The sequence below is a fragment of the Gadus chalcogrammus genome, chromosome 9 (assembly GCF_026213295.1).
Source record: "Gadus chalcogrammus isolate NIFS_2021 chromosome 9, NIFS_Gcha_1.0, whole genome shotgun sequence".
NCBI lineage: Eukaryota > Metazoa > Chordata > Actinopteri > Gadiformes > Gadidae > Gadus > Gadus chalcogrammus.
The window spans coordinates 5274132-5289636 of NC_079420.1; the positions used below are offsets into that span (position 1 = coordinate 5274132).

At 41.6% G+C, this 15505-nt stretch overlaps 3 protein-coding genes across 3 annotated transcripts; all 3 read left to right on the forward strand.

The window, feature by feature from the left end:
- The first annotated feature begins 3388 nt into the window (after positions 1-3388).
- On the forward strand, positions 3389-7273 carry LOC130388706 (dispanin subfamily A member 2b-like). Its single transcript, XM_056598175.1, has 3 exons — positions 3389-3656; positions 3929-4061; positions 6038-7273. The coding sequence occupies exons 1-3, from the start codon at positions 3595-3597 to the stop codon at positions 6206-6208; spliced, it is 366 nt and encodes a 121-aa protein (XP_056454150.1). The 5' UTR covers positions 3389-3594; the 3' UTR covers positions 6209-7273.
- Positions 7274-8239: 966 nt separating this feature from the next.
- On the forward strand, positions 8240-10684 carry LOC130388701 (dispanin subfamily A member 2b-like). The gene is made up of 3 exons (XM_056598170.1): positions 8240-8375; positions 8645-8777; positions 9231-10684. The coding sequence occupies exons 1-3, from the start codon at positions 8266-8268 to the stop codon at positions 9387-9389; spliced, it is 402 nt and encodes a 133-aa protein (XP_056454145.1). The 5' UTR covers positions 8240-8265; the 3' UTR covers positions 9390-10684.
- A 2540-nt stretch (positions 10685-13224) lies between these two features.
- Positions 13225-14831, forward strand: LOC130388702 (dispanin subfamily A member 2b-like). The gene is made up of 3 exons (XM_056598171.1): positions 13225-13802; positions 14073-14205; positions 14667-14831. Exons 1-3 carry the CDS (start codon positions 13693-13695, stop codon positions 14823-14825), a joined length of 402 nt encoding a protein of 133 aa, XP_056454146.1. The 5' UTR covers positions 13225-13692; the 3' UTR covers positions 14826-14831.
- The last annotated feature ends 674 nt before the right edge of the window (positions 14832-15505 follow it).

Genomic DNA, 15505 nt, shown 5'->3' on the forward strand with positions numbered 1-15505 from the left:
ATGTATCAACTATCAACTTGAACTCTGAAAAACACAACATCTTAAAAGTATGAACCTTGGCTATAAAGGTTTTTCAGCGGCACCAATATGGTCCAACAATAAACATTACACACTGACTCATGATAACGATCAGTCAAGAACCTTTGCATGTTGTATTTTTCAGTTAGATTGGCCAAAGTGATTAAAAAGTCATCCAGGTTACGTGATTTTACTCTTCCAGACTCAACACTTAGAACTCCCAAATTGCTCAACCTATTGTCATCCATCCTTGCTCTCAAGTATGATTTGATCAGTTTAAGTGCAGAGAAGCTTCTTTCACACGTAGCAGTGCTAACGGGAATGGTGTCTGCAATTTTATGCAACCTAAAAAGCTCATGGAAAACTTCACAGAATGGCTCGAGGAATTTTGTCACATCTATTACACCCAAGGGCTTTTCCAAGCCTGCTTGACTTTTTCGATCCATATCTGCCTGAACTGGTGTAATTCGTGACGAATATCATCTGTATTGCAATCATAAAGTTCTGCAAATGGAAGCAGCGCTTCCTCATTACAGAATTGATCACTTTTGGGGTTTAAGGCCTCAATACCGCGCATCACAGCACAATTTGCCCTAGAAAACCTTTGTTCGCTGTCACTCAACATCACATCGATGATTTTGTAATAAATCTGCCTTCGGAAAACGTCTTTGATTTTTCTGAACAACCGCCTAGTGTGGACATCACATGTGAATTATTTAGCCTTTTTCTCAGTAGTGTTTTTCTTTGGCTGGGCTGGACTTCGATGTTGCACTGTTGTGCTGTATCAATGACTTTATTCCATAACCCATCGAAGTACTCATTTCTGTAAGTTTGGAGATTATGGACCAGTGCCTCAACCAAGTCTATAGCTAATAAGAACACGGCCGAGCCGTTATGTTTAAAAACATAACGTCTTAGCTTGGCGCGTGTGTCGCTGCCTTTGTCTTGACGTACGGTGTTTATATGTGTGTAGGCGTGTGCGAGCGTGTGCGAGAGTGTGCTGCGCTGTGTATGTGGCGCTGCCTTTGTCTTGACGTGCGGTGTGTGCGCGTGTGTATGTGTGTGTGTGCCTTTCCATGTATTTTCGTGCGCATGTGCGTGTGTGTATGCGGTGTGTACGTGCGTGCTTGCGGTGTATGTATGTGTTTGCGCGTGCTGTGTGTGTGTGTGTGTGTGTGTGTGTGAGCTACAGGCTGCTTGGCACATGCGCACATAAGTAACTTGAGTAACTGGTGTGACAGGCCTGCTATTATAGTAGTAAGATGACTATTTTCTTGAACGAGTTTTGAGTGGTCCTGAGACAATATATTCAACAGAGAGGTGTTTTCTTGTCCAGCCTTCTCAAAATCTCTCTAAGCCGACACTGCATTGCTTTGTGCCTGTGATTTTGCATGGGCAGCAAAGCCCCCATCCTTGAACATTGCCTTTTTTCCAATTTATAAACCCTATACCTGTGAAGGCAATTATTCAAGAGTATTCAATCCATGTGTGTTGTGCATACCATGAGGCATTGAAATTCTTCTCCTTTCGCAAAATGCGGTCCTAGGAAACTCTTTGAGCTGTGGCTGGAATGGGGCATCCACTCTCGATCTAAAATTGTCTAAGACAAGAACAAGATCTATAAGCCATCAAACATGTCACCAAATATCTCTAGATTCATTATGCACAACATTCACACATATGAATGTGATTTATATACCCGAAGGAGCCTCTTCCACCACAGGATTAGTGCCCATCATGTCCTGTTGATTATCCAGACGTGGTCTGTTGACACCTGTCAGTGTAACCAAAAGATAAAAATATAGCTGCGAGCAGCAATGTGAGGGTATAGCATAATGGGACTCCATAAACTCATTTTGGTTGACAGACATAATCGGTTAGGTGGCTGCATGATGACCGTGCCAGTAATTTCACCTACAATGAAAGCTTTTGGCAAATGGATATCACAATGAAAATATATTGAAGTTGCTTTCTAAGGGCCGGAATAGACTTGCTGCTAACAACGCCACCCTAGGCGTTGATGATGCCCAATTATTTGGGCATCATCAGGATAGGGTCATAAGACTATGAGTCAAATTTGGTTTGGATACATGAAGGCCTTGCAGAGATATGACCTCACTTCCTGTTTAACGTCCCCCTGAGGTCAACGGTCTCCAAATTGTCCCCAGAATGATGTCATGGTCTATGTACCAAGTTTGGCTAAGATATGATAAAGAGTTGCTGAGAACAGGCTTACTTCCTGTTTGGCGGCTTTGCCGTCAAGTTTGATTGGCTGTCACGGCGAAACGGTTTTGAATTAGAAAAAGTTCTTTGCTACATTTGTTCGACTTGGTCTGAAGATCATATAGCGCAAGTTTCATGAAGGTTGGACATAATTTGTGGCCTTTGGATATGTAATGTTGATATTGACAACTTTCAACATGGCGGCCAGGCTTTGCTGTCAAGTTTGATTGGCTGTGACTGCCAAACGGTTTAGAATTTGAAAAAGCAGCTTAGTAAGTTTGTTAGGCTTGGTCTGAAGATCATATAGGGCAAGTTTCATGATGATTGGACATAATCTGTGTCCTGTGGATATGTAATGTTGATTTTGTCAACTTTCAACATGGCGGCCAATTTCTGATGTTCAAATGGGAAATATTTTATGAGCTAATTGGGGCGGTTTGAGAGTATCACCAGACAAAGAAAATGTATTCGAAATACACTCATGTGACGAGAGAGGAGTCAAAACATATTGACATTAAAAACAGCGCCCCTAGAGGTCAAAGGTAACCAAATTCATTGAGTGTCCCCATGTTAATGTCCTGGGTCTAAGTACCAAGTTTGGTTATGCTATGTCAAAGGTTTTGAATTGGAAAGATCTTTCATATTTTTACATCAAGCATGTCCTGAAGATCATGTGTGCCAAGAATCGAGATGATTGGACAAAAATGTGTGATAGGAGTAGCATTTTGAAGGTTTTGGACAAACCAAGATGGCGGAAAATCCATCATGGCGGAAAATGACGTCATAGGGTGCGTTGAACTTGGCTTGGTTCAAGGAATCCAAAGATATCTGGTTTGGGATTATTGGATGAATGGGTCGAAAGTTATAAACATGAATGCATGTGCAACTTTGACCTGTTGGTGGTGCTAGAGCTGTTGGGCTAGCAACCTGAAATTGTCTTGTTGGGATAATAGGGCTGTCCTGAACCAGTGTGCCAAATTTCACAACTTTTCACCAAGGCGTTCTATGGGCTGCCATAGACTCCCATGACAGAATAATAATAATAGGAAAACATACAAAAACAATAGGTTGTCTCGCAACTTCGTTGCTTGACACCCAAATATCACAGTTGTGCCAACTTAATTCTTACAGAAAGAGATGAAACCATGACAGTAAATGTGGTCGGGCTGAGAGATGAAGTTTGAGTTGTTACGCTGCAGAAGTTGTTGCCTTAACTAAGGCATGTCTTCCTTTCAATTGTGAAACTCTCACACTCCGCCACTGGTGACGTGGTCATGAGTAGGTTTTTTTCTCCTCCAAACAGACTTGATAAAAGCACACTGCTTCTTGCACCGCCCTACTTTACTTCATAAGATGGAGATGAAGGAGGTTCGGTCAGCACCACCATCAGACTATCAGGAACTGCAATTTAACAGGTATATCATTGTATTGAATGTATTTGTATATAAAGATGTCATTCATGGGTTTTATTTTTTACAACAATCAATTGTTGATTGCAGTTATCCCTGTCAAAAATGTGGCTGAAGACGTATACTTATTAAATTAAACTGTAAAAGTCTAATATGCTGATGTTTTGTGAAAATCCTATTTGTGGGCTGTGAATTTTTTTTCATCGTTCAATTCATGAAGAATACAATAGAGGTAACTTTCCAATATAAGATACTTCCATGGTTCTGTGTTGGTCCAGGGACCAACACACTGTTGTGACCATCGGCAACCCTGTGGAGCATCCCAGAGACTATGTGGTATGGTCCATCTGCAGCCTCTTCCACGGAAACCCCTTATGCTTCGGACTGCTGGCGCTGATCTTCTCAATCAAGGTAGGCCTTTGCTTTGTTACGCTTTAAAGATGCTGTGGATTCGATTTCAGAACAATACTTTGAGTGCAATTGGTTAGAAATGTTATGTCTTACATGTTAATGATTGCGAATGAAATGCTCAGTGACAAAGTTCGTTCTGGTTGCGCCTGGCTCTGTCATTGGGGGTCAAGCAGCGAAGCTGCGAGACAATCATTGTCATTCTACGTTTTCCTATTATTGGTGTGAATGATGAAGGCATTCACATCTTTGAAATGCTACATATTTGATTTTATTATTTTCATTAAGCGACTCCTTCAACATACTTCAACGTAGAAACATCATTCAAACATCAAAACGTTATGGCGCTAGCCTATCAGCTCTAGCGCCACCAACAGGACAAAGTTGGACATGCATTCATGTTTATAACTTTTGACCCATTCATCCAATATTCACAAACAAGGTATCATTGGAATCCTTGGGCCAAGCCGAGTTCAACACACCCTATGACGTCATTTTGCGCCATGATGGATTTTCCGCCATCTTGGTCTGTCAAAAACCTTCAAAATGTATCTCCTATCACAAATTATGTCCAATCATCTCGAAATTTGGCACACATGATCTTCAGGCCATGCTTGACAAAAAACCAAAAATATTTCTCACGGAAATATCTGCGACAGCCAATCAATTTCGACCGCAAAGCCGCCAAATGGGAAGTAAGCCAATTTCTCAGCAGACCTTTGACCTATCATAACCAAACTTGGTACATAGACCCATGACATAATCATGGGGACACTCAATGAATTGAGTGGTGACCATTGACCTCTACAGGGCGCTATAATTAATGAAGATGTGTTTTAACTCTTCTCTCTTCACATGAGTATACTTCAAACTTATGTTCAATGCCTGGTGATACTCTCAGACCTCTTCATATAGCTAATAAATTATCTCTCATGGCAACATCAGAATTTGGCTGCCATGTTGAAAGTTGTCAAAATCAATTGTACATATCCACAGGCCACAAATTGTGTCCAATCTTCATGAATCTGGCCTTATATGATCTTCGGACCAAGCTGAACAAATTTGTCAAACCTCTTTACTCAAATTCGAAACCGTTTGGCCGTGGCAGACCATCAAACTTGACGGCAAAGCCGCCAAACAGGAAGTAAGCCTCTTCTCAGCAACTCTTTATCATAGCCAAACTTTGTACATAGACTCATGACATCATTCTGGGGACACTGTGGCATCCCGCCCCGTAAACCTCGGCCCGGACCAGCCCGAGGGTTGGTCCTGGACGGCACGCAAGAGACGCCGCCGCCGCCGCAAGGGACGCCGCCGCCGCCGCAAGAGACGCCGCAGCCGCCGCAAGAGACGCCGCAGCCGCCGTAAGAGACGCCGCAGCCGCCGCAAGGGACGCCGCAGTCGCCGCAAGAGACGCCGCCGCCGCCGCAAGGGACGCCGCGGCCGCCGCCGCAAGGGACGCCGCCGCCGCCGCATGAGACGCCGCGGCCGCCGCAAGAGACGCCGCCGCCGCAGCAAGAGACGCCGCCGCAAGGGACGCCGCTGCCGCGGGCGCCGCAGCAGGAGACGAGGCTGCAGAGCGAGACCGGGACGGGACGTTGCCGTCGGCCTACGCGGACGTGGGGACGGGCCGGCCCTGCATGCTGACGACCTGTTGGGCGCAGGGGACGTCCGGGAGCCCGACCGTACCAGCACGACCGTATTTTCGATTTGAGGCCGCTCCCAGTGCACTTCCAACCATTCAGGAAATACGTCTTGCCTGTCAACCTCAAACACTTTCTCCATTGTGGAGAAACATAGGAAGGAAGCATGCAGGGCGTTTTGAGGGGTTGACTATTTTCAGAATCTTGCGCTTTTCTGCTCTTTTCTTGTACAACACTGGATCTTACCCACAGCAACTTTCCGACGACATGGCCTTAAACCTCTGTTTGAACAAAGCATTCACTCGTTCATCTCTCTTTCTTTTCTCTTTGTTGCAGGCAAGAGACATGAAGGTGAACGGAGACCTGCAGAGAGCCAGGGGATACAGCAAGTGGGCTCTGGTCTTCAACGGGGCTGCGCTGATAATATTTTCTTTGATTATCCTTTCTTTTCTAATTATTTTGAGCATTCGAGTCATTTCATTTGGCCCTTATTTCTATCGGTACTAAGGACATGTCCCTACCAATGTCAAAAAAACAGTTAATTGCCCGTGTAACAAAAATCATAATTATGCTGAATTGAATTGAATTACCAAGTAATGCGCTTTGTAACCATCAGCACAGCAAAATGAATATTCGTTGTTACTTTACGCCACCTTTCAGAAAATAGTTTTGAAAATAGTTTCAGCAGCCGCCCCAGCGAGCTCTCCAAGTTAATGATGCATAATGTCCGTAAAATAACCTATGGGTACACCAAGGCACTTGATTTGAATTAGGGTAGTATCTTTGGCTGAATGTACTGAATGTTACTACACTTTGCATTAAAAGCTTCATCTAAAATAAAGGTTTTACAATGTAACATTGTTTTAAATAATACATGCGCTATTTGTGATCCAATGCAATGGTCTTTTACATAACAGCTTCAGCTGAGTCAGAGAATGAGACTGAGAGGGAGATGGAGGCTGGTTCGACGGCGGTCGTGGTAGGGCCCCATGCAGGGGCTAGGACAGGTCTAGCAATGCCACTGCAAAGGTCTTTATGAGTTATTATATGCAAATTAGTTATTTCAACTGTGGACATGCGGCATTACAATGACAAGCTGCAAGCAGTGACTACGCTTACATGAAAGTAACATCATGACAATGTGTCCGCATTAGAGCCTCAGACCGAAAATTATGTGACAATACAGAAGTTATCCTTTAACAAAGACGCATTCTGAATGGAAATACATCAGAGGAACCATCAGGCGTCTTTCCTGAGCAAAAGACACAGAGTGTTGCTCTCCGAAAGATAGGTTTCCACCCACGGCAGGGAAGGGACAGACAGAGGAGAGGAGGCTACAGAAGCAGAGATTGGAACAGTCAGGAGCAGGGACGAGACAGAGTGAACATTTGGAAGGAAAGGCCCCTTCAGGACCCCGACCCCAAAAACGACAGGTGTCCCATTCATTTTTTTATACACAAAAGACTTCATTCTTATATTACAATTTTCAGTTACAAGATTAATTCTAATTGAATTACTTCTGCTTCACAGTACCGTAATATATATATTTTTTAAATGTAACTATTAACACTTTTTTGCCATTAAAGATGTAATCAAATCTGGATTCTGCACTCAGCGTATTGTAAAACAATAAAGTATAAACAAAAACGCATGCATTCTCTATAAGTGATTATCAACCAATGTGCATGATTATGCTAATATATGCTTAACGTGTGCATATGTATAGGTACAAGTATACTATACTCACTAACAAAGTGGTTCACAATGTTTGTTGCTATAATCCTTTCAGAAAAACCTGGTTATAGTATCAGACAGTACAGTCGCTCTAACCTTTGTAGTAATGGCTGACTCTGGAAATGTTGAACTTCAATTGCCGATTATGGCGCCACCATGTGTTATTCTATCCCATCCTCTGTTTCCCTTCATCATTCTACAAGTTCTACAAGCCAACCAATTTGTGTAACTTTTAATCTGGAATAAGATTATAAATATAGTTGCAAGCAACAATGATAGTGTCCTACAGTATGACAGCTATAGCCTAATGAATACATGATAGTAATCATTATTTTCTTTCATGCCGTGATTCAGAACATGGTTGGTCGAGGACGGATTCGACCCAGCAACCCTATGGTCATGTGGCCGAAAACATACCACTACACGGATATGTAGACAGTCAAGGGCAGATTACACCATATATTTTGAGAAGGAGCGGTCCTCCATGTGTTGAGTTGATGGTAGGTATGGTCACATGTCATTTGTATGCCTCAAAAAATCGATTTGATAGGCAAAAACGATTTGAAAAAATATAATGCGATTCAGTAGTAATGGGTTTACCTTGCAAATGCCTTTATGACCCACTCAATCGTGAAGGGATGAGTAGGAAAGAAAGAGATTAAACCTTAACAGTAAATGTGGTCGGGCTGAAAGATGAAGTTTGAGTTGTCATGCAGCGGAAGTTGTGGCCTTAACTAAGGCATGTATTTTTTTTAAATAGTGAAACTCTCACGCTCCGCCACTGGTGACATGGGCTGCCATGAGTAGGTTTTTTTCTCCTCCAAACGGACATGATAAAAGCACACTGCTTCTTGCACCGCCCTACTTTACTTCATAAGATGGAGATGAAGGAGGTTCGGTCAGCACCACCATCAGAATATCAGGAACTGCAATTTAACAGGTATATCATTGTATTAAATGTTTTTTTATATAAAATGTCATATATGGGTTTTCTTTTTTACAACAATCAATTGTTGATTGCAGTTATCCCTGTCAAAAATGTGGTCAAAAACATATACTTATTAAATTAAAATGTAAAAGTCTGTACAGATGTTTTGTGAAAATCCTATTTGTGGGCTGTGAATTCTTTATTCATCTTTCAATTCATCAAGAATACAATAGAGATTACTTTCCAATATAAGACACTTCCATTGTTCTGTGTTGGTCCAGGGACCCAGACACTGTTGTGACCATCGTCAACCCTGTGGAGCATCCCAGAGACTATGTGGTATGGTCCATCTGCAGCTTCTTCCACGCAAACCCCTTTTGCCTCGGACTGTTGGCGCTGATCTTCTCATTCAAGGTAGGCCTTTGCTTTGTTACGCTTTAAAGATGCGGTAGATACGATTGAAGCGCTATACTTTGAGTGCAATTGGTTAGAAATATTATGTTTAAAATGATTGCGAGCGAAATGCTCAGTGACAAAGTCTGTTCTGGTTACACGCCTGGCTCTGTCATTTAGATTTGAGCCGAGTGCACTTCCAACTATTCAGGAAATACGTCTTGCCTGTCAATCTCAAACACTTTCTCAATTGTGGACATAGGAAGGGAGCATGTAAGGTGTTTTTAGGGGTTGATTATTTTCAGAATTTTTCTGTTTTTTTTCTTTGCAACAGTGGAATCTTACATACAGCAACTTTATTGAAAAATAAAATGGCTCTAAATTCACATCACATTTTCGACGACATGGCCGTAGACCTCTATTTGAACATAGCATTCACTCGTTCATCTTTTTTTTCTTTTCTCTTTGTCGCAGGCAAGAGACATGAAGGTGACTGGAGACCTGCAGAGAGCCAGGGAATACAGCAAGTGGGCTCTGGGTCTCAACGTGGCTGCGCTGATCATTCTTACTTTGACTATCTTGATTCTTGTAATTGTTTTGATAATTATACCCGTTATATTACGTTATATATAGTATTAGCAGCCGCCCCAGCGAGCACTCCAAGTTAATGATGCATAATGTCTATAAAATAACCCATGGGTAGTCCACCAAAGCACTTGGTGACAGACAGCAGTCCAGATGCAATGGAAGAGCATTATGGTTACGGTTTTAATTTAATGTAGGCCTTTATTATAATTAGGAATTTAATCGGGGCAAGAAATGCCAAAAATAGCCTCATACTTTTTCTAGCTCTTGTAACGTTAAGGCACTTAATTTGAATGAGTCTGGGTCTTGGGCTGAATGTTCTGAATGTTACTACACTTTGCATAAAAGCTTCAGCTAAAATAAATGTTTGACAATGTAACATGGTTTTAAATAATACATGCGCTATTTGTGATCCAATGCAATGGTCTTTTACATAACAGCCTCAGCTGATGGTGCGTTCGAGTATTCTCTGCGAACCGACTCGGATCTCGGATCTGATGCCACGCCCACACTTCAAGCGTTTTATTATTTCGCTCGGTCGTTGGAGGAAAACATGGACGCCACCCGGAAAGCTGTTTTTGCGGTAGCATTGGCAGAGGACCAGGCGATCCAATATAAGTAGGCTATAGGCCATAGTCAAGTCAAGTCAAGTTTATTTATATAGCACATTTAAAACAGTAGTTGACCGAAGTGCTGTACACAAATACAATATATTTGTGTACATAGGCAGAGATACGGACGCAGTAAGGTATTGCAGTAATACGAGTGATTGAAATTACAATTTAGGCCACCAAAGTGGTCCAAGCACAATGAAAACAGTTCATACTTCAAGTCACAATGGGCGCAGCCATCTTGAATTCTGTCTCGGAATTTCGCTCGGTCACTACTGAGTTCAACCGAGATAGCGAGATCGCCGTCCGAGGAAAAGGGGCGTGTTTGTGCTTGTCGCTAGGCAACGTCCTCGGACCTCCGAGACGGATGGATATTAAAACGCACCATGAGTCAGAGAATGAGACCGAGTGGGAGATGGAGGCTGGTTCGACGGCGGTCGTGGCAGGGCCCCATGCAGGGGCTAGGACAGGTCTAGCAATGCCACTGCAAAGGTCTTTATGAGTTATTATATGCAAATTAGTTATTTCAACTGTGGACATGCGGCATTACAATGACAAGCTGCAAGCTGTGACTACGCTTACATTAAAGTAACATCATGACAATGTGTCCGCATTAGAGCCTGATACCGAAAATGATGTGAAAATACAGAAGTTATCCTTTAACAAAGACGCATTCTGAATGGAAATACATCAGAGGAACCATCAGGCGTCTTCCCTGAGCAAAAGACACAGAGTGTTGCTCTCCAAAAGATAGGTTTCCACCCACGGCAGACATTTTGTTACCATTAAAGATACAGTGGTGGTCTCGTCTACGGCCGCATTCACCCGGAAGGTTGGACAGAGCCAGAAAACAGACAAGTTCAGGAACGCATTGTGTTGACTGGAGAAACACCTCAGGTTGTCACGTCCAACTAATGATTCATTCCTGATACACAGCCCGTTTAACTCTTTAAAATATAATTTTGTCCTTCTGGCATGGAGACCAGGATGTTGCTGGCAGAAAGGGGATAGGCTGCGACGGCGGTAGTAGTAAGGTTAGCTCCCTGTGGCACTGGAGCCGGTTGTCAACCCGAATGGCCCAGGTGATTAGCTGGTCGAAGTTCGGATGACGGTCCCGGGACACCAGCTCATCTTTGTGTTCAAAGATATATATTACCTGCTCTGTGCCCTGGATTATAACAAATGCAGTATTATACTCTTTCCCAGTTTAGATCTTTAAACCAGGAATACAACCCATACGCCCCTGGTGTAAGACTGTGGCTAAAGTTGACCAAGGTCACGCATTACACCGAAAGCATTTCTCAATCAGTATTCATACTGTGAGAGTTTCACCATTGAAAATAAGACATTTTCCACTTCATGTTAAGGCCACCACTACCGCTGCCGGACAACTCAAACTCCACCTCTCAGCCCGACCACATTTCCTGTCATGGTTTCATCTCTTTCTTTTCTCCTCATACCTTCACAAACAGGAAATGTGGTAGGGCTGAGAAGTGAGAAGTGTATGACTTTGTTCAACTTTGGCCACAGTCTCAAACCAGGTGCCTTTTATGGGTTGAATTACTGCTTTAAAGTAAAGGACAGGATTTGGGTATAATCTAGGGCACAGAGCAGGTAATATAATGCAGTCATACACTGTAAAAAAAAATTATAAATTGGGTTTTCATGTCAACTCAAACTTAAAAGAATATTTCAGACAGCTGTGCCAACATTCATACAGTTGTACCAACTAAATTTAAAGTTGAGACAACTCGTTTCGTATCTCCTTCTTCTTCTCCCTCTCTCCCTCTCCTCCTACCTCCCTCTTCCACTCCTCCTCTCCCTCTCCCCTTGCATCCTTCTCCTCCTCCTCTCTCTCCTCACAAAAAAAGCTAAAGCTTCACAAATCTAGTTGTACACACTAAGAATTCTAAGTCAATATAATGTTGAATCATTCATGCTTAAAAACTTCCATTTTGAGTTTGTCTTACAAAGGTAATCCTATTTACATTTACACAAACGGACAATAAACCAGCTTTTTCATTTTAAACCATTTTGCAAATTTATTTCTAACCATGAGGGTGATAAAAATCTTTTTAACGTTAACATTATAAACATTATAAACAGCCCTTGCTACCACATCCAAAGCAAAAAATTCAAGTCAATTTCAGTACAGTTTAATTAGAAAATGTGTACTTGTAATGAAATGAATAATAACAGATGAATAAATAATGCCAGCAGACAGATCACTTTACTGCAGGGCTTATCTGACCACAAACAAGCTCCAGTTTATCTGCTGTGTGTGTGTGTGTGTGTGTGTGTGTGTGTGTGTGGGTGTGGGTGTGGGTGTGGGTGTGTGTGTGTGTGTGGATGCGCGCACGTGGTTGTGTTTGTGGGTTTGTCTGGTGTCAACCAGTAAAAGGACACATGTCTCAGAGAGCAGGGGGAAACACAACAAACTAAAAATGTAGGCCAACAGTGTTACCCCTTATGTTGTGAAAAAACAACAGTGTTACCCCTTGTATTTTATTTGACAAGGACAATTATTTATTTATTTTCAAACATGTTTTTTTTCATGACGACCAATAAAATACGACAGTGTTACCCCTTATGTTTTTTTCATGAAACCGATAAAAAACAAGTGTTTTTTTTTTTTGTTGTTTTTTCATGACGAACAATAAAAAACAACAGTGTTACCCCTTATGTTTTTTTTCATGACGACCAATAAAAAAAACACAGTGTTACCCCTTATGTTTTCTTTCATGACGACCAATAAAAAACAACTTTTATTTTATTTGACAAAGACAACAGTGTTACCCCTTATGTTTATTTTCATGACGACTAATGAAAAAACAGTGTTACCCCTTATGTTTTTTTCATGAGGACCAATAAAAAAACAACAGTGTTACCCCTTATGTTTTTTTTCATGACGACCAATAAAAAAAACAACAGTGTTACCCCTTATGTTTTTTTTCATGACGACCAATCAAAAACAACAGTGTTACCCCTTTTGTTTTTTTTCATGACGACCAATAAAAACGACAGTGTCACCCCTTATGTTTTTTTTCATGACGACCAATAAAAAAACAACAGTGTTACCCCTTATGTTTTTTTTCATGACGACCAATAAAAACAACAGTGTTACCCCTTATGTTTTTTTTCATGACAACCAATAAAAAACAACTTTTCTTTTATTTGACAAAGACAACAGTGTTACCCCTTATGTTGTTGGTCATGAAGACCAATAAAAAACAACAGTGTTACCCCTTATTTGCTTTCATGATTCACAACATGGTTGGTCGAGGACGGATTCGACCCAGCAACCCTATGGTCATGTGGCCGAAAACATACCACCACACACGGATATGTAGACAGTCAAGGGCAGATTACACCATATATTTTGAGAAGGAGCGGTCCTCCATGTGTTGAGTTGATGGTAGGTATGGTCACATGTCATTTGTATGCCTCAAAAAATCGATTTGATAGGCAAAAACGATTTGAAAAAATATAATGCGATTCAGTAGTAATGGGTTTACCTTGCAAATGCCTTTATGACCCACTCAATCGTGAAGGGATGAGTAGAAAAGAAAGAGATTAAACCTTAACAGAAAATGTGGTCGGGCTGAAAGATGAAGTTTGAGTTGTCATGCAGCGGAAGTTGTGGCCTTAACTAAGGCATGTATTTTTTTAAATTGTGAAATTCTCACGCTCCGCCACTGGTGACGTGGTGATGAGTAGGTTTTTTTCTCCTCCAAACGGACATGATAAAAGCACACTGCTTCTTGCACCGCCCTACTTTACTTCATAAGATGGAGATGAAGGAGGTTCGGTCAGCACCACCATCAGACTATCAGGAACTGCAATTTAACAGGTATATCATTGTATTAAATGTTTTTTTATATAAAAATGTCATATATGGGTTTTCTTTTTTACAACAATCAATTGTTGATTGCAGTTATCCCTGTCAAAAATGTGGTCAAAAACGTATACTTATTAAATTAAAATGTAAAAGTCTGTACAGATGTTTTGTGAAAATCCTATTTGTGGGCTGTGAATTCTTTATTCATCTTTCAATTCATCAAGAATACAATAGAGATTACTTTCCAATACAAGACACTTCCATTGTTCTGTGTTGGTCCAGGGACCCAGACACTGTTGTGACCATCGTCAACCCTGTGGAGCATCCCAGAGACTATGTGGTATGGTCCATCTGCAGCTTCTTCCACGCAAACCCCTTTTGCCTCGGACTGTTGGCGCTGATCTTCTCATTCAAGGTAGGCCTTTGCTTTGTTACGCTTTAAAGATGCGGTAGATACGATTGAAGCGCTATATTTGAGTGCAATTGGTTAGAAATATTATGTTTAAAATGTTTGCGAGCGAAATGCCCAGTGACAAAGTCTGTTCTGGTTACGCGCCTGGCTCTGTCATTTAGATTTGAGCCCAGTGCACTTCCAACTATTCAGGAAATACGTCTTGCCTGTCAATCTCAAACACTTTCTCAATTGTGGACATAGGAAGGGAGCATGTAGGGTGTTTTTAGGGGTTGATTATTTTCAGAATCTTGAATTTTTCAGGTTTTTTTTTCTTTGCAACACTGGAATCTTACATACAGCAACTTCATTGAAAAATCAAATGGCTGTAAATTCACATCACATTTTCGACGACATGGCTGTAGACCTCTATTTGAACATAGCATTCACTCGTTCATCTTTTTTTTCTTTTCTCTTTGTCGCAGGCAAGAGACATGAAGGTGATCGGAGACCTGCAGAGAGCCAGGGAATACAGCAAGTGGGCTCTGGGCCTCAACGTGGCTGCGCTGATCATTCTTACTTTGACTATCTTGAGTCTTGTAATTGTTTTGATAATTATTTTGATAAAGGACAACGATTATTGATTTGCACGGAACAGCAGAGTGGCGCAGCGGAAGCGTGCTGGGCCCATAACCCAGAGGTCGATGGATCGAAACCATCCTCTGCTATCTTTTTTTTTTTTTTTCGTAAAGCTGCGCATTAATATCAATAGACGCAAAGGTTGCTGCTAATGCTTTCTACATACGTGGCGGGTACAACGTTACCGCCACAAATGCCGTCGACAGAATCGGTACAACGAAGTGATTTTGACAAATGTAATTGAAACAGAGGTTTTAGTGAACCCAGGAGACTAACGACGGCTTTATCAACCAGTCAATCCTTATGTCTGGATGATTAGGCCTAATCCTGCCAACGGGATCAGTTAACGCTGGACTCTTTTCTACAGTAAGATATAGGCCTAACTCAGTTGCAATATGTGTATTTGCTGAGAGAGTGATTGCCAGAAGAGGGCAGTGTTGTAAATCCGGTGCCTTTCTGTACATCTAGCGCCTTACCCTGCGCCTGACCCTGCTAACATCACTTAACAACATGGGTAGGATAGGATTTCCCCTGACTCAATGAGTTTTTATTTTATCTTTTATTTTTTACTTTCGTATTATGTGTGTTCATGCATTTCACCTCATTCTTGTGTTCATTTTATTTGTATTGGTTTCATGTACAAAAATAAACCAAATGGATTTATTCCTAGATAAATAAAGATACT